This window comes from Pleurodeles waltl, chromosome 11, assembly GCF_031143425.1.
Source record: "Pleurodeles waltl isolate 20211129_DDA chromosome 11, aPleWal1.hap1.20221129, whole genome shotgun sequence".
NCBI classification, from domain to species: domain Eukaryota; kingdom Metazoa; phylum Chordata; class Amphibia; order Caudata; family Salamandridae; genus Pleurodeles; species Pleurodeles waltl.
Window position 1 is genome coordinate 30,045,590 of NC_090450.1, and position 23,941 is coordinate 30,069,530.

The 23,941-nt window shown below is 41.9% G+C and overlaps 1 protein-coding gene across 1 annotated transcript in view; it reads left to right on the forward strand.

The window, feature by feature from the left end:
- Positions 1-23,941, forward strand: part of LOC138265295 (cytochrome P450 2J4-like) — a 214,536-nt gene that overhangs the window by 12,503 nt on the left and 178,092 nt on the right. Inside the window, exon 2 of the mRNA XM_069212901.1 lies at positions 3,085-3,247. Within this exon, the coding sequence (XP_069069002.1) occupies positions 3,085-3,247 (163 nt within the window). The remainder of the gene's footprint in view (positions 1-3,084; positions 3,248-23,941) is intronic.

A 23,941-nucleotide genomic window follows, 5' to 3' on the forward strand; every position in this document is an offset into this window, starting at 1 on the left:
GATGCTGGGTGGAAATTGCGCCACATTTGGCAGAAATCTAGCTTTTGGTACAGAAAGCATGTGTTTTGTGATTTGGCGTAAATCCATCCAGTAGTTTAGGAGATACTAAAGGAAAAAGAAATATAGATACATAGGGAGGCAGAGGCTTTGTGCATCCCGGAGATCTCAAACTGATTGGCTGCCAACACTTTAACGAGGACTTGGCTTCAGCCGAGTCCCACAAAAAAAAAGTTTAAAAAAAGAAAAGGGGGCAGTGTAGAAACACTTTAAACCCCTAGCCTTGGTGCTAGGGTTCCCTGGGACCCCGCCAGGGCAAAGAAACATTTTTTTTTTTAATTCAGCAAAATTCCGGAGGATCCACATAGTCGCCAAAAATTAAAGAAAAGTGCATAAGCGGTCTCCCACACTTGTTTAAATCATAGCCTTGAGTGGGCCAGGTCACGGTGAAATGCAGCTATAAAAAAATAAAGGAAGGGTGCAAGGGCCCCCCAGCTAGGGCTCAATTGAGCCTGTGGACCACCATATCCATAGGACTAGAAAGAAAAAATGCATGAGGGTCCATGTCGACCTCCTGGCCCCCCTGGACCACCACCTCCCCAGGGCCAAAGACATAATAAAAATCTGTGAGAGGGTCCACACGCCCCCTTCTGAGCCATATATGGCCAGGGAACACCAACTTCCTGGGGCCAGCCCAAGCAAATTAAAAGAAGGGGCCACGTGGCCCCCTCCAAGAGCTATTAATGACCCTGGTGACTGCCACTCCCTAGGGCCAGCTTCTGCTATCTCCTGTGGTGCCCACCCTCAGTAGACATGTTCTTTGTTTTTGCTTGGCCTGAACTGTTATAGCTCCTGCCAAGCAAAAGCAAACACTAACTCTGCTCCCAGCAAGAGGGGGTGTGAAAAGTGCTCCTGGTTGCTGACTTTGGAGATGCGTTCTTGATACACAGGAATATGATCACATCTCCACCAAAGAAGCGCTTACTTCTGCAAAATACAAATCATTCTAACATCTTGCACATGGCAAGGGTAAAGCAAGTGTGTTTTTTCTGTAGTTCCATTTCATAAAGTTAAATGAAATCCTTGATGGAGGTGTTTGCATCATAGCTCTTTCTATTGCAATATTTTATGCAGTGATACTACGAGCATATAAAGTGACCTACAAGCCCTCCCCATGTACATTAGTAGTATGCAACCTCTTCTCGCTCTTTTCCCAGGGTGATGGATACCTTACTAAAAGGTCCCCTGTGTACATTTCCCAATGAATTTAGAGACCTGTTCTTATGCACAGGAATATGATTGCATCTCCACCAAACTAAGAAGCACTCCCTTATGTAAAGTACAAATCATCCTTACTACTTGTGTATGGCCAAGACAAGACAGGTGTATTTTCTCTGCAGTTCCACCTTGAAAATCTATCTGTAATCCTCGGTGAAGCAGTTTGTATCCTTGCTCTTGCTAAACACAATATCTTATGTAGAAATACTACGAGCATGTAAAATGGCCTACAAGCCCCACCCTTTTAGAACTGCCTCTAACTACTAAAGATGAGCTATAAATACGCAGGACTGCCATTTCCAAGATGCACTTTGTAAATCACTTAGAAGCCCACCGAGGGCAGAACTGATATTCAACCAAGTAATCAGGTGCCTGCAATTATTCACTGAACCCAAGCATTCGACATGTGAACAAGGACAGAGATGTCTGCAATGGGTAAGGCCTGGAGAAATGTAAAAGGCTTTGCTGGCTTTGCTGCAATCCAAAATACATTTTAACCTCTTTGGGAGTGCACTTTCGTTTGAGGACAACTTTGTTTGCACATGATTAGCGTCCTGTCCAGCCGTGAAGGCAGCACCACTGCATAAAGGAAGCAGGTCTATGTGACTTTACTACATTGTCACATATAGAGCAACAGGATGGACCATTTTCAGCAAAACCCAGTAATTGTACTTTCAATTCCCTCACTAAGGTGTTTAAATATGTAATAATATTTGGTTTGGCTGCAGCAACTTACCAAGGATGAATAATAAATCTACCAAAGATGAAAGATAAATGCGCAGGACTGCCTTTACTAGAATGCACTTTGTAACTCACTTAGAAGCCCACCGAGCGCAGAAGTGATATTTAACCAAGTAATCAGGTGGCTGCAATTAGTCGCTGAACCCAAGCATTCGGCCTATGAACAAGGACAGAGATATCTGAAACACGTAAGGCCTGGAGAAATGTTAAGGAATTCTCTGTATGCTGCTGGCTTTGCTGCACTCCAAAATAAATTTTAACCTGTTTGGGAGTGCACTTTCGTTGAGGTCAACTTTGTTTTCATGTATACATATATATATATGTCACAAGGGGACATATAAAACATAAATGTGAAGTTGTGTTTAGAAAACCTAGACATATTTAACTGTTGGTATTTAGTTCTAATATTGTGTCCTCAAAATTCTGTTCAATTAATATTCTAGTGTCGATATTTAGAGTGCACACCCTTGGTTTGAAGTGGGGAGCAGTGAGTAATTTGTAAAAAAAAAAAAGAGCGCAGGTGCTGGAAACTCTGTTCGGAAGGGGCTAGTGCAATTAAACATTGGTGCTCCTAATATCAAGGCTGGTAGTTTTAAATCCATCTCATCTCTCAATAATCTTCTATCAAATACTCCCTGCCATTTTGCATGCTCCTACTTTCTCCTTTTGTGACTTTTTCTCAGTCTTTTTCAACCTCCATCTTTATAGTTTGTGTGTTTTTCCCTCTTGCTCTCAGGAAATGTACAAGGGGTAACATAATTGCCAGTCACCAACAATAAGTGCTGGTGGCCTCCACCAACCACTACCAGCTAAAATTAAGAACTGCTGAGGAGGCAACCAAAGTTTTCATTAGAGGAAATCCTACTTCACCACCTTTAGAAGATAATCAAGATGAGTGGTTGACGTGGCAAAGATAGCAGTTGGCCACTTGTGTGTGTACTCCCAATAGGTTGAACATTGTAATGTGACATTATTTCTAGGTTTGTCTGCCAAAATCAACAGTCTTAGGCACTTGCAGCTCCCCTTTTTGGTAGTGTTACATTCAGTGTTTTTGTTTTCCATCCCCAGCTTGCAAAGACCTATGGGAATACTTTCACTTTGTGGTTGGGACAGACGCCTGCAATTGTACTGAATGGATGTCAAGCAATAAGATACACACTAGTTACACACTCAGAGGAAATGGCTGGACGTCCAGCAACACCCACCTTTGAAAGACTATCAAGAGGAAAGGGTAAGTATCTTTTCTGTAGGAATTAGTCAGCTTCTGATCAAATACATGAGACTACAAGAAAAGAAAGTGTTAAAAAAATGGCAAAGAAATTCATTAGATGAGATACAATGACTGGATATGTGATCTCAGTACTTACATAACTGTGAATGTCATAGCTGCTAAAACATGCTTCAGAAATGGTGAGAAAATATGAGTGAGTAGGTGAGCATAATTATGGAATGCATAAATATGAGTTTAATAACTGTGAAAAAAACACATATCTTAAAAGATAGCATTAAAATATGTTTTAGCTAAATACAGCCAGGCTGGTTGTGACCCTGAGTTCTTAGGTCATGAATATCCTTACAAATATTTCCAAATCTATATTATATGTACGCTCCTTATACACTACCAACAATGGCAATGGTATGTTCAACTGTTCACAGAGCTTGCTCTATTCAAGTTAGGATTATAAAAGGTTTATGAATAAGTGGCCATTCATAAATTTACATTACTACACAAACATACACAAACACACACATATGTGTAAAATGATATATAAATTGATATTGATATAGATATTACACAATGGTAGTAGCCATTGTGTAGCTTTACGTGAGTCAGAGTTTCCAAAGGAAGAGTGCTTTTTGTTTTACTAATAACTTTGGTGCAGTTTGATGGATCTTCACGAAACCTGCTGAATAAAATAGCACATCCACCTTAGTTCCTTTCTGGAATATTTTGGAGTGAGCTGTCAAAAGGAGGGGGCCTAGAAAAAGGGGGGCCCAAAACACATTTTCCCCATGGAAATTCTGTAAGGCAAATTGAACAGTGATACAGAAAAATACAGCTACATTCAAATTACAATAAATTTGGCAGAAAGCCAGATTCTTATCCCGAAAGCAAGCTTTGTGATTTGGTGTACATCCATTCAGTAGTTTTTGAGAACTGCTGCAAGACTCTTGTGGGACTCCCACTGGATTCCCATAGTAAGAAATGTCAAAACGTGTATATATATATATATATATATATATATATATATATATATATATATATATATATACATATATATATATATATATATATATATATATATATATATATATATATATGTATATATATATATATATATATATATATATTTATTTTCACTGAAAAGAAACCATAGGTTACAGGGATGTTATAGGTAGGTTGGTGTTGTACCCAAACAAAACCAAAGAAATTCTGCAGTTATAGTTATAGTTATACTTATGTTAAGAAACTATAACTTGTTGTCCAAAGTTACTTCCCGGCACGAGTTATAGTTTCTTCAAAGTCCTCACATGTAACATCACAATATCCACCGAAACAGCTGCCAAGTGTTCATAATAATATAGCTTGTTTTATACAGTCTGAACAAAATTAAACATATATGTCATACAAATCTTAAACGGTAATGATCAAAATAAACAAATAACCAAATAATTGTTATAAATTAGATACAATACTCATATCATGTTTGTCTCACAATAGCTGTCCATTGACGTAAATATTCAATCACATATTTCATGTTTCCAAGTTCAATGACAGCTCCCCACTATGCACAGTTATGGGATCAATAATATTACTTCAGATGCAACAGTGACGTTATCAATTATGTCATCAACAATGTCCTCAGTGCTGTAAGTTGTGCGGTATTCAGGACTGCATGGCGAGGGCGCAACTTGAAATAACTCTAACTATAACAGGTGAATTTCCATGGTTTTGTATGTTTAAAATCTAAGCCTAACTTTAACGTCCCTGTAACCTTTGTTTTTTTTAAGTGAATTTCTATGTTTTTTTAAATTCTATTTCCTAACTATAACGTCCATGTAACCTTTGTTTTTTTCAGTGAATTTCAATGTTTTTTTTAACAAAAGTAATTTTCATTACTATACATTAATCCAACAACGACCACGCCTGGCCTACCACTGTAACCACCCAACCCTGCACTGCGCGGGGCCTTCACCCATGCACAGCTGGGTTGGCCACAGGGTCTGGCCTACGGCCAGGCCTGGCGGCCAACCCTCCTACATGCACCCAAACTCAACCTGTGAACCACTTTTGGTCATATTTGTTTCATGATCCGCAGATCCACCCGTGGAATCGTGGATCCACCGATCCATTCTTGGATCCATGAATCCACGGATCATGTGAAAAAAAGTGAATTTTTTTGCCCATGACGGGTCCCTCTATGCCTCCTCTGGGGTCAGGAAACCTTGATCCTAACCCGTAATGTGTTTTTTTACTGCTAGTTTCTCACCCCCCGGCCGAGGGACAAAAGAAAATACCGGGCGCAACTTTTCTGCCAGGTTGCGGCCAGCAAATATGGGCCTGGCTTTTTAGGAGATCCAAACCCAAATCCACGGATCCAGATCCATGGCTGATATCTATAATTTTTGGCCTCAAAGTAAGGAACAGATTTGCACCAAACCACAAAAAGCTTGATCTTCACAGCAGGATCTAGCTTCTTGCCAAATATGGTGTAATCCCTTTCAGCGGTTTGGGCTGTAGGCATGTCTAAACTTCCTATGGAAAAATGAATGGGGAAAATGTGTTTTGGGACCCCCCTTTTTTCTTGGCCCCAGATTGATGGATCACCCCAAAACAGTCAAGAAAGCAGCTAAACTAAAGTTTGAGTCGTGAAGATTCTGTGAAGATTGGTCAAGCGGATCGAAAGTTATAGACAAACCAAAAAACTCTATGGAAACTAGGTCCTAACTATAAGTACCTAGTGGCAACTGCCACTAGGTAATATATATAGGAGGTAGTGATAGTTAGGACCCAGTTTCCATTGATTTTTTTTTCTGACTTGCCTACATCTTTGGCACCGTCTGACTAATCTTCACAAAATTTACCCCAAACATTAACGCTTACTTCAGCTGCTTTCTGGAAAGTATCAGGGTGATCCGTCAAGAGGGGGCTGAGAAAAAGGGGGGGGTCCCAAAACACGTTTACCCCATGTTAATTTCCATTGGGATTTTGAGCACAACTATAGCCCGAACCTCTGACGGATTTACACCAAATTTGTCATAAACCTTGCGCCAGATTTAAAGAAAAGTGGTGCAGCGCGGTGATGCGCCAAAATTGGCAGTACCACACTGCGTCATTTTAGAAGCAGAAGGATGCGCCGTATTTAAGGGAATACGGCGCACCTCTGCGTTTCCCCCTGCACTGGGGCTAAATTTATCTGCCAGCCTCAACGCAGGCATCCTTGCACAATTGTGCAAGGATGTCTGTGTTGAGGAGTGTAATTGTTCATGTGCGGGAAGGTGTCCCTTCCTGCACATAAACAATCACTAATGGCGCTTTGGCACTTCTGTTTATGCTGAACAATGCAGCACACACAGAAGTGCCAAAGCGTCATTTTCAAATGATTGTTTATGTGCACCTTCCTGCACATAAACAATCATTTCTGACATACTGCTTTCTCTATTCATGTAGCACGTGTATAAAAAGCAAAAAACAAGGAGGAATAAAAGTATTCTTCCTCATAGCACCCTGCTAACTCAACCCCTGGGAGTGGTGTTAGATTTTGGTTCTGCCTCAGGTTTATGAAATTTCATAAATTTGAGGCAGAATCAAAATGCAATGGGTGTTGCTGTGGCACGCCCACTGCAACACACCCATTGCACACCCCTTACACGCACAGTGCTGTGTGGGAAGGGGCCGTATTTACAAGGTGGCGTTAAGATTAGTGCCTTAGTGCGCTGTGCTTAGTGCCACAGGATCATCACAAAACGTGATTTTGGGGTGGCACTAGGGGCCTATAAATACGGCCCCTAGTTCTTGTCCAGAAGGCACCCTTTTTTTATTTGGTGTAAATCCGATCAGTAGTTTTCTAGTTATTAAATGAAAACCAAATTTCTATGTATAGGGACGTGGTTCCCTTGTGACCCCTGCACAGTGTCACAAACACATGCGGCAGGAGCAGTGCTGTGATTGGCTGGCAGCAAACCTGTGCAGAAAGTTGAGGCCACCATTTTATGAACCAGGACACGTCCCGGGGGATGGAAATAGAGGGTAAAAAATATAGAAGAGTTAAGGGTGGAGGTACCCTGACCCATGGAGCCATTTCAGGGGTCTCTGAGGAACTGCTTATGAAATGTAAAATGCCCAAAACCTTTCCTTTTTCACATGCGTGGAAACGTGACTCCATCGTGATGCTCAACACGGCTTCCTCATGTGACGCTGCGATGGAGTCACGAACCCTGCCAGAAAAAAAAATATGTACATTCACTCACTCACACACTGATGCACGCACTCACAAACTCATTCACACACACTCACATATCTTCTCACACACCCACTCACAGACTCACTCAGAGACTCATGAACCCACTCACAGACCCACTCAGACACTCACACACCCACTTACAGACTTACTCAGGCGCAGATGTATACTGTTTGATGCAAACGCTTTCCACTATGGACTGCAATGGTCTCTCACTACTCCATTGGCAATTCATGTTCCCCTGCACTGAACAACACTTCATCCCAGCATGTCCAATGACATGTTCCCCAACCCTGCACTTGTGTTGTGTCACAATAGAATGGTTTTTACTAATGGGGTCACAGACCTGGACAGTGTAAATATTGCACTACAGCACTTTGAAATAAACAGCACCTGCACAGCCACGTTATCTCTGTGTAATGTGATACATCTACTTTGCTGTAGATTTGTGATGCATGTAACATGTCTATAGTCACAGAGTGTCAGTACAAGAGTGCAGAATATTGTGGGCAACGGCCCATATTTATACTTTTTTGTCGAAAAATATGCAAATCTGGCGCAAACAGGGTATAAATATGCCCCAAGGTACCTACATGATGAACGTCAATGCTGGTCACATCCCCTACAAGCAAGTCACTGTGTATGTGACATTTGTTTAACACATTTAAGCCTCACCCACTACATACAGCAGGAATGGCTGTGAAAAAGTGCTCGGGCAATAGCATCAGCTAGGAGTACTAGTGAAACACATTGGTGTGAATTAGTTATACTTGACCTCATCTGAATTTGGCACTGCTCAGTTTAGCAGTGTTGACATGAATTTCAGACTGCAGGCAGACGTCCCACAGTGCCCAACATTCCGACACAGGACCCAAACAATGACAGATGAAAAACTACACCTACCTATCCAATGCATGGGAACCATTGTCACCTTGTGTGGTGGGTACATAGGATGGCAGATGCATTGAGAAGTAGATTTGATGTAGCTGCCAATGTCACAGCTCAGTTGGAAGTGGGAATGAACATGTCAAGTGAGGGATCTGGATGCAGGACGGAATCCCCAGGCCAACAGACAATTGGCACTGTGCACTCAGACGAAGATCGTGAGCCCCAGACATATGACACATGCAGTAAGGGAGTACCCAAAGTTTTATCATATATGTAGAAAACTATGTTAAACACCTATCCTAACCTAATCTATCCTACCAATACATTACCCACAAGTGTCCCTAACTACCATCTGCTAAGCTTACTTACCACATTTAACAACACACTCTAAACATTGCCCCCCACCCCTCATATCGAGAGACACATGCAGGACAACATAGGCTAACCTAAACATATACTATCTAATGCTAAACAAATATATATATTTTTTATTTTTCTCATATTTATTTATAATTTTTTTAAACATAAGTGTCCCAACATTAACCCCCAGCCATCCCCCAAACCTACTTTTCCTATCTAAACAACTACCGTAATCACTAACCCCCTAAACCCCACTACAAAACATGATAAAGAATGAGGAGGGAGGGGACTGAACTAGGGGTGAAGGGAGGCATCTATTTAGAGGTTAGCCATCTTCAGTGTCCTCTTGATGGCCTTCAGTCTCTTTGTATTGCGGTCCACCTCCTTCTTTATGCTGTCTAGCTGCTTGAGGACCTGTTTCATGTCCCTCTGTAAGTCCTTTATTGCTGACATGTCCATTGCAGCAGGCATGGTGGGCTGTGGTGCTGATGTTGAGGGTGCTGCAGGTGGGGCAGATGTGACAGTGGCGGATGTGGCCCCCTGTGTAGTAGTAGTGCTCGGTCCACTCTTTGTGGCCAATGCGGGTCTCCCTTGGCTGAACGCCCGCCATTCACCGGTGACTCTCTCTTTTCGATAGCGTTGTGCCATCTTGCAGTACCCAGACTCCGCATTCAATATGTGACGATAGCGCACTGCCCTCTTCTGGAATGCCCTGAGTTCCGCAACATCCATGTTGGCATCTAAAAAACTGAGACAGGCAACCATCAGTGTCATCAATGTGTAATGTATGTACAGATGATACTTTAACACTCTGCCTCGATTTGCACATGCACTCCAAATCACAGTCCAGATAATATACTGTCCCTGATGAATGTAACGGCAACTCTGTCTATGCATCATGTCATTAACACCAAAGCAAGGCACAACAAGAGTTGGAAGCAAATAAACTAATCTGTGCATTGATTTTGTGCTATGTGTCACAATGCAAAGGCAGCAACTACTTCACATGGTCCAGGCCCACTAATCTACATCATCTGAGTCAACTTTAAAGAACACAACACTAGTACCTAGTAGTAGTCATTGGGACTATGGTATGCAGTTGCTAATCATAAGGGACCAGTGATGATTGGGACACATGCAAGCCTGAATGAGATGGCTGTCATCTACACTGTGACCATCACATCTACCTACATATATGTTCCTAAATGCGACTCGCAAACCCTTTTTGCGATTCGGTAATGTGACTACCGAATGGCAAAATTGGGTTTGTGCATGGGAAAAAGCTCTGGTCGTTAACGGCTCAATTCTGCAAATTGAAGTAAGGTGTTTATTTACATTTCTTGACAAGGTGTGTAGAGTGACTATAAAGTGAAAAAGTTGTCTACAATTTGCTGTCTGCAGTGCATTCCTGAAGCTGTGTTCTGCTGTTCACCCTAATGTTCCCTGCCACTATCCTCCTCCTCCTCCTCCTCAGGCAGTTCTTGGTCCGGTTCATATAATGGGATGTTCATCCTCACACAAATGTTGTGCAGGATAGCACAAGTCAGTATAATTTTACACACAATGTGTGGGGCATATAGGAATATAGGAGGCTGCCTCCTGTGATGTCCAGGCACCTGAATCTGGACTTCAGGATGCCAAAATTCCTTTCCATAATGGCGCGTGTCCTCTGATGGGGCTCATTATAGGCACGCTCTGCTGCTGTGCATGGGTTGGGTAATGGGGTCCTGATCCATGGCTGGCTCCTATAACCCTGATCCGCTGCAAAAGATAATATGTAGCATGGCAGCTGATATCTTGTATTGTCTGTGACTCATATGTGTTTGTGGTATGGTGTGAGTTCCTGAGCTTCTGTGAGGTGTTCTCAGCACTGGGTTGTTTGACATGACAACTTGTGTTTGGCTCATGGACCTGGGATCTATGATTTGGTTTCCTAACTGTTGGTCAGTATGTATGTACCATGTGTTGTGTAGTGTCCCCTATGTATCAGGAGCTTTCACTGGAGGGGACATGATACATCCACACACAATGGGTTCAGATGTTGTGGTAACATGGTTGCACTACATGGCCTGGACATCCCATCCATTTAGACATATGTCATTGCAGATGAAATGCAACACTGAGGCCCTTTGAATTGGGTAGGTGACAATGCACAACACATCTCTATAACATGGCACCACTGAGCTGTTCAGTATTGACAATGCATGATTGTCCCATGTGTGGCTTGTTTCTAGGCAAGCCTTTATTGTTCCCTCTGCCAGTAGCTTCTGTGCAACAGTGCACCTACACTACTGAACTTGCTCCAGGGAACCTGGCTAACTGCCTTGTGGAGGCGGATGTCTCTGTGCAGGAAGGGTCCTCTCCCTGTACATATGCTATTTTGATGGACAATTGCCTCTTTCAGTGTGTTCAGAAGTGTGCAGTTTGCATTGGTGGTGTATGTGTTCATAGCACAGTCCACTTCCATATTGCAACCTGCAAATGGCACCCCAGGAGTGGTGTTTGATGTTGGGACTGCCTCAGTATTTCCGTGTCACCTACATCTGAGTCAGCATCACCACACTATGTGCCTCATGGTGTTAGACCTGCTGCAACATACATTGCACACCCCTTCCACGCTACATACTGCTTGGGAGGGTGTCCAATTGACTCTGTGGCCTAATGTAATTGTAAATGATTCATCTTCCAAGTTGTACATACAGTGCAGGCAATGCCATTGTCACTGTGGGTTTTGACATTGGTCCCTTGGTGCTCTAGAGTGGCAGCTAATGTTTGTGGCAGCCGTTGTTTGTCCAGAGGTGTGTATCCCATTGTGTCAGGGTGTACAACATAACTACCTGTGTCACCTCAGTGCCACCCTGCCTATGTGTCAATGTAGTGGTGTATGTCTTGTGTGTCCTACAGGGTTGTTGTGCTGTGTGTATATTGCTCGGTTTATTGACTTACTGACAAGAAGGTCATTGCCATATTGTCCATCGTGGAAGTGCTGATTGATCCTGTTGTGCCGGAATATAAATGAGTCATGGACAGTCCCAAGATACCTGGCCAAGATGTTTGTGAACAATCCCTGGTGGTCAACTATGGCCTGCACATTGATAGAATGCATGTGATTTCTGTTCCTGAATAGGTGCTCTGTTGCTGCAGGTGGGACAATCCAGACATGGGTGCAGTCAATTGCACCGAGCACATGCGGGAAGCCATGGATTTGATAAAACCCCTGTTTTATCTCCTGCTGCTTCTGTTGGGTATTGGGGAAGCTGATGTGGCGGCGGGGTTGAGGGAGATTATGACATCTAACACCTTGGGCAGGATAGCCGAGAATGAGGGCTGTGATACCCCAGCAACCGGGGCACTCATTGTCTGGAAGGAGCCACTTGCCAACATATGAAGGACATCTAGCAGCTTGGTCACCATTGGTATGTTGTGTAGTGTCTGCAGGCTAGCTGTTAGTTGTGGCTCAATATGGTGCAGCAGCTGCTGTATGGCTTGCCAGTTGTGTCAATACTGTTGCGTAGGCTCTCATTATTCTAATGAGACTACTGGATTTTGAGCGGCAGAATCGCCCACCGTGTGGGCAGACTGAGTCTGACCCACTGCAGGTGACACCTGTCGCTTCAATCTAGGTTTTGCTCAGGCCAACTAGCAGTACTCATCTCTACCCGAGGTCAGGGATGACTGGGCAGCCGAACGCATGACATAATTGGTTTCTCAGGGAAGCCGTGGTCACTCAGGTCCCATCCGTTTCTCTCAATTACATTAGTCTCATATATACAATGACAGACAAAGGCAGCATATGTTTCAATAATGTTTTTAATGAAGAACTGCATCTTATATAGCAAAGCGTGAGCCGCAATAACCAGGACGACACAGCATGACAGTATTAAAATTGTGGCAAGCAGAGTGAAGCATAGGAATAACGCTACCATATTGTCACTACAGTCAGTAGACTAACTCCTACCTAAGTTATAATAGAGCACAGCGTGTTAAGCTCTAATTCTGCCCTTCAGGTTCCCCTGGGAAGACATCATCCCCCATAACATGTAAGGGACAGGGAAGTGTTTTTATAATAACACAGCTGATATTCTGAGAAAATGTCTGTCCCTATGTAAGGATGTGTGTTTTCTACGAATGTCGGAGACTAAACTTATACCAAGTTCACCGGCAATGTGCCTTGCTGTAGCCTTGGAAGAAGCATAGAGTGAGCAAGGATTTCTTGTTTGAGAACAGAGTGCTGGCCTAGGCAAAAACAGTTAGATAAACAGAAAACAAAACAAGACCGTAAAAGTGGCTATTGTAACAATAATATAAAATATATCTAGGTTAGAGTGCACAGCGGCTTGGCCTACTGTGCTAAAATAACGTGCATGGAGCTATAGCTAAAATGGCTACACAATAATACCTCCGAATGATGTCCTGTTCCCTGAGGCCATGGAGGGTTATCCTGTTTCTGAAAAGTCTCTCCTGCCTTCTGCATTGCCTTTGTGGGCCACGTTGGGGTGATGGTGGCTGCCGCCGTTGGTCCTGTGCTTGGCATTGTCTTGCAAGCTGCAATAGTAGCACCTCCATGTTGTCCAGTTGGTCTGTAATGTTGCTTGTGCATGTTTTCCTTAAATAGTGGTGTGTTTCCCTCATTTTAACACCTGCCCTTACCAGGCGTTAACATTTAACGCACATCGGGGTTAGCCTCCCACCCGTGCGTCATATTTGCCCTGTTAGATAAATATGGCACTAGGATATTTGAGTCATTCTTTGGACAGGAATGCCTACCTTGCATCTCATGGATGCAAGGTGGTTTCACGCATCCTTAAAATGACGTTAACTCCATATTGTGCAGTTTCCACCTTATGTTGTTTATTTGATTGCCATTGTGGAATTATTATTTACTTGTGAGCTTTCTTGTTTTATAATTTATCCACAATAGGATGGTCGCCTCACAATGTACCCCTATTGGGCAACGTATTTGTCCTGTGTTTATGTTGTACTTTGGGAGTTAAAAGCTTTGCGTTCTGACTTTACCTCACCCATGATCAAGGCGCAAGAGAACTGAAATGCGCTGGGTGTTTACATCTGTTTGCTGTGTTTTAAAATCAACTTCAAGCACACACTGCTGGAGTGTGCGTTGTCATTACTGGAGAGGGTTGGCGTTTTACCAGTAAGTAATGATTTATATCAAAGCTGCAGCTAAACCGCAGCAAACAGCTATGTCCGGGGGGTTCGCGCCCGGGGACATAGCAGGAGCTGACACTGTGGGGTGCGGTCCCGAGGTCCATCAATGGTTCTCGAGGGGGCCTGTATGGCCCCACCCCTCCATCATGGAAGGTGGTGGCCACAGGGGCTGCGGGGGGTGCACCCTCCACAAATTCATTTAGAAAAGCGGACCCACAGGGCTGCAGGGGAGCTGCATGGCCCCATGCACTCTATGAAATAAATGCCCTGGGGAGCTGGTTGTCCCTGGTGCTGCGGGAGGCCAGGCAGCCTCCCACAACTTAAGTAAATAGGCCCCCAGGACTTGGCCCACACAGGGGCTTCAAAATGACGATTCTGTGGGAATTTTCTTTAAAACAAATATATTTTTTGCCCTAGGGGTCCCAAACCAGCACCAGAGCTAAGGGATCAGGGTGTCCTTAACCTGGCACCTTTTGTATTTTTTATTCTTTTTGTCTGGGACTCATCTGAAGACAAGTCCTAAAATAGCTGACAACACTTCCTTGTTACAGTGTTGTCAGTCAATCAGATCTCAGCATGAGAACGGAAGGGGTCGCAAATCCTTCATGTCCCTATATATACAAATTCAAATTTCCTTTCATTTCTCTAAAACCTCTGAATAGGTTTACACCAAATAAAAACAAGTATTTGCAATGCAATAGGTCTCACATTAGAGCTGTTGGCGTTGTAAGTGATAATGACATCCTCTCATTTGGGACCTTATAAATATTTAGCCTTGCAGCACATTAAGCCTTTATCAAAAATGTGCATTCCTTCATACAATTGGAATTAGACTGTGAAGGTCTGAACAGCCCCAACAGAGCACCACAGTAGAAATAGCATTTAGAGGAAATATGGCCTAGCAGGCCTTTTAAATATCATTCAACTGTGGATTTAGTGGCACAAGGGTGCCATGCCGCAGATCATTTTTTGATGCCCCTGTAGAATCAATAGCAGAAAGTGCAGTATCACTGGTCATGGCTAGAGGCCCCTGTAGATTAAGGCCCATATTTATACTTTTTTAGCACCAGATTTGCATCATTTTTTGACAAAAAAGCAGCGCTAATTTACTAAAATACAATTATATTCTGTAAGTTTGCGCTGCTTTTGCATAAAAAAATGACACAAATGTAGCACTAAGAAAGTATAAATATGGACCTAAATGTTTCTGTTGAGCCAACTGAATTAGTAATGCCTGGGGCCAATTATCCCTTTGAGTAACACCTTGTGCGTCACACACTTGCAGACCAAACAGAACTATCAGAATATTAACATCAACAAAGTTTTTGTAACACAAACTCATCTCAGCTATAAAAACCAAAGTTTCAGCTATGAGCGAATTTAAAGACTCACTGAGTGGTGGAATAGGTTATGATATTTGGGCCCCCCTCACCTAGTGTGACCCACAAGATTGCTCAGAAAGAACACATAATTCGAAATGTTTTGGGGGTGGTTCCATTGCCCTAGGCACAAATGTGCTGTAAAACAAATACCTGCAAGGCATTATGGGAGGAGTTTCCATGAATACATTAAACCTTTACAGAAAATAAAGTGTTATTCTTACATGTCATAACACGTCTACAGACCAGGCAGAATTGTCAGAATACTAACAAGACCCTTATTCCACAAATATCTCTAAGCTATAAAAAAACAAACGTTTCAACTATGAAAGCGCTTAAGTAAACATAGAGTGATGGAGAGATTATGATATTTGGGCCCCTCTCTCCTAGAGTGACCCACAAGATTGCTTGAACAGAAAAAGCACATTGTTATAAATGTTTTGGGGGTGGTCCCATTGCCCTAGGACCACCACAGGCTGAGTTATGGGCACAAATGTGTTGTAAAACGAATGCTTGCAAAGCATTATGGGTTGAGGTGTTGTGAGTGCAGTGAATATTGTAGCATTGGCTCGCCTGCTGTGCCCGGAGAGCCTGAGGATTCATTCCTAGGTCGATTTCATGTTTTATATAGCAACAAAAAAGTACAAAACGCAGGTATAACACAACTTCTTGTTATTGCTGACTATGTAGAGTAAGGACCCAGTGATAGGCAAACACGGAAAATGAATTGCGCACGTGAATATGATTGCTGACAAACACGAGAGACAGAAAACAAAGAAAAATAGTCCATCCAAACAAGAGAAAAACATGTGAGGCTTAAGTAAACTGTACTTGGCCGGTGCACCTCGGCCAAGTGCAGGAAGTGACGTATCGGCTGCCAAACCACTAGAAGACAGCACAACAAGAGCAACACTGCCATCAATCTACTGGACGTGGCAGCCAGCGACAGGTGGGACAAAAAATGCCATATCTCCAACAACAGTTCTTCCAAACAGCTCATGCGCCCTGTCGAGGCTCGACCTAAAAAGGGTTCTTTCTGGACCAATAGCTACCTTTCTGGCAAATTTGGTGTAATTCCATCCAGTGGTTTCAGCACTATTGTTGTGCAAAATCCCTATAGAAAAATGAATGGTCAAAACGTGTATTAGGACCCCCCATGCAGCTGAAGTGAGCATGGAAGTTTTTGGGAAAATGTTGTGCAGATTTGTCAAGCGGCGCCAAAGATATTAACAAAACTAAAAAACACTTTTTATATAGAAACTAGATCCTAACTATAACTACCTAGTTGACATTTCTTCACAAACGTTTCCCAAAAAAGTGTTCCAGAGAATCTTGTTGTACATGAGGAGTTTCGGGGTGATCCATCAAGCGGGGGCCAAGAAAAAGGGAGGGTCAAAAAGAGTGTGTGTCTTACTGTGCTTCCATAGGGATTTTGAACACGACTACAGCCCAAACTGCTCAATGGAATTACACCAAATTTGGCAGAAAAGTATTTTGTGGTCCAGAAAGAAGCTTTTATGTCCTTTATTGTGGATCCGTTCAGTAGTTTTGAGATAGTGAATGAAAAAGAAATATAGATAACTGGAGCCGCGAACGCTTTGCCAATACTCCTGAGCTTGTGCTGAGATCTGATTGACTGTCATCACCTCAACCAGGCATTGTTTACAGTCATCTTGGGACTTGACTTCAGCCAAGTCCCAGAAAAAACATTAAAAAAGTAAAGGGGTAGGGTAGGGATACCCTGACCCCTTAGCTCTGGCTTTAGGGTCCCAGGGGGACCCCAACGTGGCAAAAACAAGCCTTTTTAATTTTTGGAAAAAAATTACAAAGGATCTTCAAATGCAGCAAAAAATGAAAAAAACACAGTCCCCCATGCTTCTTTTGAAGAGAGCCACCAGGTAAGCCAGCCCATGGGGGCATTATTTATAAAAAGGAGAGGGCCTCTATTGCTCATTGAGCCCTGTGAACCACCACCTCCCCGTGGAAATTATGTAAAAATATGTTGGGGGCTTGGCCCCATGTGCCACGTGGACCTCCACCTCCCCGGAGCAAACCAATAATTTATAATGGGGGAGGCTGGTACAGCCTCCCAACATTTCCCGGAACTGCAACCTCCCGAGGCTGAAAATTAAATACATGCGGGGGCCCATGTGGGGCCAAAAGCCCTGGGGACTGGCACCTCCCTAGGGCAAAATTGTAACTTGAAATGAGGGAATGGGGATAAATCTGAAATTTATGTGGGGGGGCGTGTGGTCCCCCCACAGCCCAGGGGACCGCCACCTCCCCATGGCTAAGTTAAATGTTGGAGGGGGGCCACGCGGCCCCCTTCATGGAGCCAATAATGGCCATGGGGACTGCCAACCCCCTAGGGCCAGCTCCTGCTACGCCCCGGGTGCTCAGAAACCCCAGAAAAAAAGTAAAATAAAAGGGGCCAGGGTAGGGACACAAGTAATGAAAACTCGCCCCCAATGTACCTTTAACTCGCACCTTTGCCATGCACAGCTAATTACTCTACATATTACATCATTGATGACGTATTCCATGCCATCCTTCATATTCTCACTGCAACATTTGCAATAACATTTTTGATAAGACAAGTGTGCATGGCGAGGGCACAAGTTATAGTTACCTTAGGGTGCGAGTTTTCGTTACTTGAAAGAACTCTTGCTATAACTTGTGAATTTCTATGGCTTTGTACGAGTAAATTCTGAACCTAACAATAATGTCCCTGTAACCTTTGGTTTCTTCAGTGAATATATATATATACATATAACAAATCTACAGCATTCCCATTCCTCTGCTATTTTACAATTACCTTTAAAGCATTTTGTATATATACATTCATTTTCTGTCAAGAATAGACCTTGCTCATTGATGAATAGAAGAGTGCTGTTCTGTTAATTAAAGCTGTGACTTTATGATGTGCATATGGACACAAAGCTGAAACACAAAGCTGAGAACACTGGTCTACTGGAAGGTTAATTAATAGTCCCAGAGGTAGAACAAACAATTGTAGTGTGAAAATAAGACAGAGACGAAATACTATTAAAATTGGGAGGAAGAGCACTTCAGAAATATATGACTGTCAATTTTTAACTGTTTGACCAGAAGGTTTTCCTGTCTTAATGTTTTTGTGGCAATGAGGAGCAGTTTGGAGGTGGTCATCTGACACATCTAATGGTCTTCACAAACAATTCAGGAGAAGAATGGTATTAGAAATTGAATGGGTTGTTAGTCCTGCTTAAACAATAACCACATTCCCTGTCAGGATGAACCACACAAGGCACCACATTAACCTGGGCTTAACCCTCTAATTGTTTGGCACAAAAGTAGTATGATTAACTTGGAGGCAAGGTGCAAAGTATTTATGCAACACACACTCAGTAACAAAGTGAAAACACAACACAAGAATAATCCCACACCAATTTAGAAACATAGAGTAAATTGTAATAAATTATTTGACACCAAAACAACCAGTAGAACCGGAGTTATGAATTTTTAAATTTTAAGGAGAAAACTGGGGCCTAAATGATGACAGCTCTGATCAGGAGGCCGGCCCTCTAGCCCTTGGAGTCACTCTGGTAGTCATGGGTTCAAACAGTGGAAGAGGACTCAAGGAGCAAGAAAGACCTCTGAGGATTCAAAGCAGGCTTTAGACAGCAAAGCAAACATTCCAGGTATAGCAAAGTGGTCTTCTGAAATACAAAGCAGGCCACTACAGCGGACAGTCCTCTGAAAGTCTTTCCGCTGTTCCAGAAAGTGAACTGAAGAGTGGGTCTGATTTTTGTGCCCAGCATCTTCTTTGAAGTAGGACAAGTTTTTCACAGAACACTAAATCACCAGTAGGAGAAATAAAGCCATATGAGCAATTGTGATGACGAATTAATTACAGAATTAATACATGCAATTCCCTCCGGGTTTTGATAATTATGATAATTTAGCAGTCATACAATGATATCTTTCCGGGTTGAATGGAATACATGCCAAGCTTGCATTGAATAACGAGCCAATGCTCAACTTGTGGCTGTGTCGTGACTTTAAGATTTGAAAAATGTATTTACAATATTTGTTTTTATTTAGTGACTAGAGATTTGGTATATAGTGAGGTAATGAATAGAACTAGCATTGACAGCATTTTCACAGGGTCAGCAACATTTTTTGTATAAAGCAGGGCAAGTGGATATATATATATATATATATATATACATATATATATATATATATATATATATATATATATATATATATATATATATATAGTCCTTTTTACTATAACATACAGCTGCCTATACGGCATCTGGCTCGTTTAACAATGCAGCAGTAACTCCAGACCCATTCAGTCATCATTCCAAACAGTCATTTTTGTCCTCTCCTAGCATATGCAGAAGCTCATCAACTCTCAAAGCCAAATATTTTGCCAAATATTTTAACTGAGATAGATTGAGGGGCTCATTCCTTCATATCAGACTGTTTGCCGTGCACTAGATAGCAGCTGCTACCACTTTCAATGTGGGTTGAGCGTGTTGGGAGATTGGAATTTGTGCCAGCCTCATGTGTGGCTTAGTAGTTTTTGGGGAAATAAACTGATGATTCATGCTGTTTGCAATTCTTAACCAAGTTTGTATACCCTAAAGTCTATTCTCATTGGTGCATACTAGGTACTCCCCATATTGCGGGGAATCCCTTTATAGTGCATGAGTTCATCAATGACAGATGCTAATATAGTATTGCTGAAGGGTGCAGATCCATGATGGCTGTTGGAGACAAGAACAGTTGCATCGGGCTCTGCAGTTTGTGAGCAGTAACTTGAGAAAGTGCCTCTTGGTTACATCAGGATGTACTGACCTTGCTCACAGAACCAGTGGTAGTGGTGTACTCTTCCAGGGCCAGTGATGCAAACAGATAAGGCTGTAACGGGACGAGGGAGAAAACGCAGGACTCCATTGCTCTGATTTGTCAGCCCTGTTGTTCACGGATGTTTGTTGATTGGACAGAATAGTGAAAAAGTCATGGTCTTAAAGAAATCAACTTTTACCTTGTTCAGCGCTCTTTCTTGGGAGACAAATCTTGATCCTACTTTTTCATTACACATGCATAGTCCAACTAGACAGTGTCCAACAAAGGTCATGGCTTCTTTTTTCATTTTAGGCACTTCATATAGTGGAAACCTAGCTCCAAGAGAAGTGGGTGCCTTATGTAGAATGTTTTATTACAGGCTTTCAAACACAAGGAGGTGTAAGTAGAGCAGCATGGTGGAGGCTACATTACACAGACCAGAATGTGACGGGGAGGGGGGATGGGAACATGTTTGTTTTTACCATCACATGTATTTATACATTACACAATTATACATATTTACAGTACATCACATATGTTTACACTTTGAAGAACAAGTAGGTAAAACAATTTTCCAGTCACAAACTGGGGAGTTTAACCCAGATCTCTGTGGTGAAAGGTAAAAAATGTAGGACCTGGTGTAGAGTTTGAAAACAGCCATACAGGAACAGTCCATTAGGTCTAGGTTTGTTTGCGTTCTGCTCCAGGTAGGACCTGGCTGGCAGTTAGGGCTGGACTTTTCCCTACTTGAACAAAGTAAAAACTGATTTGCATATGGCTGGGTCCAACCTGAGGAGGCATGGAGAGCAAAAGACTGATGGGATGCAATTGCTAGTGGTTAGTCAGACTCCAAGCATTTCTCCCATCACCTTTTGTGTATTTGGTCTTTAAAATACCAACCCAAACAAGAAAGGTAATTAGGCTTAAAGTTAATTCATCAATAAAATGGATTACTGATTAAAAGTCAACTACAAAAAAAACACAAAATGTGCAAGAAATTACAGCACAAAAATCAAAACTGCATGAAAGTGACACTCTGCCAGACTATTGACACAAAAGAAAAACACTTCCAAAAACACAGAAACTGATTTTCTGGAATAAATAAAATAAAGTAGATTGCTTATAATTATATTCTTAACTATTTAAAAATAAGGGTCAAAACTGATAATTCAACAAAATATTTAATATATGTTTTACGCATGTTTCTTAAATATAGTTAAAACAAACTCAACACACAAATTGCAAGAATAATAAAATAAAAAGAACACCATTCCAAAACGGTAAGCTCAAACGACATAACTTAAAACAGTACGTAAATAACTAATTTAATAAAAAATAAAAAAACACTGTGTAGTTTAACAATTAACCTAGAAGAGCATACACCCTAAAAACAATACATATAATTAATACAAATGCAACATTAGCAAATGTAACTTTATCAATAGAAAACATCAATTATCTAGACTATAATAACGCTGCACAAATGAAAATCTCAGCAAACATCTCTGAAAATATACATCTACATCTAATTCATTATTATGAATGTAACAATAACGTAATGCATGTTTAAATAATAATGTTACACAAGAAAATATTCAAATATAATAATTATTTTATTAATTTAAATCCCACGCATGGGGTAAAGAGACACATATATCAAATCTCAGAACAGAAAATTAAATTAAATCATAAAGGAAAGCACTGGAAAGGTACAAAGTACTATTCTAATTCATAGCATGGGAAAACTAGAAGAACAAATTAAATGATTGAAACCCCTGGAGAGCGCAATCATCCCCAAAACATTATGGAAATTGATATCAGAAAGCATTATATCACAAGAGCCTATAGGTTTTAAAAAACATAATACCTAATGTTCATGATTACACTACAGGTCAACTCCAGGTATCTGGAGTTTTAAAGTATTCATTGCTAGAACTAGAAAAGCCACTACAGAAAATCAGTGTTGCTTTGAAAAAAATTCCAAGGTATAATTCTCCTGAAAATGTAATTTTAACACACACTAATGTACTTTTCCTCTATGACAATACCAATAAAGAAAAAAGCATTAGCAAAACCAATATATGTTGCCATTTCTGAGAGAAAGTCCTTAAATAATGAGTGAATTTATGTGTATGTTTGTGTGTAATTGTATGAACAGGCAAGCCAAGAAATGTGGGGCTTAAGTGGTTGGTGAATGTGAAAAAAAGTGAATTAGAAAAGAAGTGTATGCTTGGGTGGGTACAGAGACAGCTTTGATCATGGCCACTGAGGAAATCAGAGCTATGTTGGATATAGGAGGTAGAACAGCTCTTATCCTCCTTGACTTGTCTGTGGTCTTTGACACGGTCAGCCATGACCTCCTGGTTGACCGGCTAGGTAAACTTTGAATCAAAGGGACGGCATTAGAATTGCTTCACTCCTTCCTGTCTGGCTGTGTGCAAAGGTTTCATTAGGGGAATTCACTTCTGAGACTTTTTCTGTGCCTTGGGGGGTTCCTCAGAGCTCGTTGCTGAGCCCAACCATGTTTAACTTGTATGCCACACCCCTTGCCTCTCTGATCAAGTCATTTGGGTTTTCTCTGGTTTCTTAAATTGACAACACCCAGATTGTGGTCTCCCTCGTTAACTACATTCAGATTATGGGGGAGACGTTTTGGTACTGTATGTCCGCAGTCAGTAATTGGATGAGCAGCAACTGTTTGGAATTAAATTCTTCTAATACAGAAGTGCTCTTCTTAGGGAACAACATCTCGTTCAGGTCCCCAGACTGGTGGCCTCAAGATCTCGGAATTCTCCCTATGCCAGCTATGAAGATAAAAAACCTGGGTGTCATTGTTGCTGACAAACTCACTTTTGATAATCAGGTCAATGCAATCATCTTTTTCTTCAGGATGCTATAAACCTTAAAGAAGATCATGCAGTTCATTCCTTCTGAACAACAGAAGACAGTGATTTTGGCGCTAATTTTGGCCGGTTAGAATATTGCAATGGGCTGTATCAGAATATGTTCACCGGCTTGTTAAATTACAAGTCCTGCAGAATGCAGCAGCTCGGCTTCTATTTCAGATCCCAAAGTTTCAATCTGCAGGTTTGGGTCTGAAGAAACTGAACTGGCTCCCTGTCAAACATTGTATCATCTTCAAAGCGCTATGTTTTGCATTCAAGGCCTTAGATGGAAACGTCCCAGCATATGTGCGTAGAAGGTTTACTTAGTATAGGCCTACAAGAACTTTACTTTCTGGCTTTAACAACAATGTGTCGGTTCCTCTTTTTAACCGCTCTTCTGTGTGGAGCAGAGGCTTGTTAGGTGCACTTCTCTGCAAAGGAATATCCTTCCAACCAAGCTGGACTCGGCCACATCTCTACTCTCCTTCAGAAAGATGTTTAAAACCTGTCTCTTTAGCTCCTAACCACGTTGCATACTTTTTGGCACTACTGAGATCACCCACTTACTAACAGGCTTCTTTCCTAGTTTGCTCACACAGCGCCAAGACGCCCTTAGGTATTCGAGCACTTTACAAATCTCATCATCATAATCAGTACAAATTCATCTGTCAGCATGCATTCCTCATATACACCTCTTGTATTCATGTTATGGATGAAATGCTGCAGCCAGCCTTACCCAACTTGGCATGAAAATTAATGGGAAATATAAGGGAAGAAATGTGTAAGTCCTTTGCACATGCTTTAGATCTGACAGTTAAATCCACCAATGAATTTGTTCTCGCTCCTACTATGGCCAGGGTCTCTTAGGTTGGTATTCGGAGGTTCCAGACTCACGTCTAGAGGCAATGCAATGTCAGTGCTATACTAAATCCGGAAACATAAAGGTGCA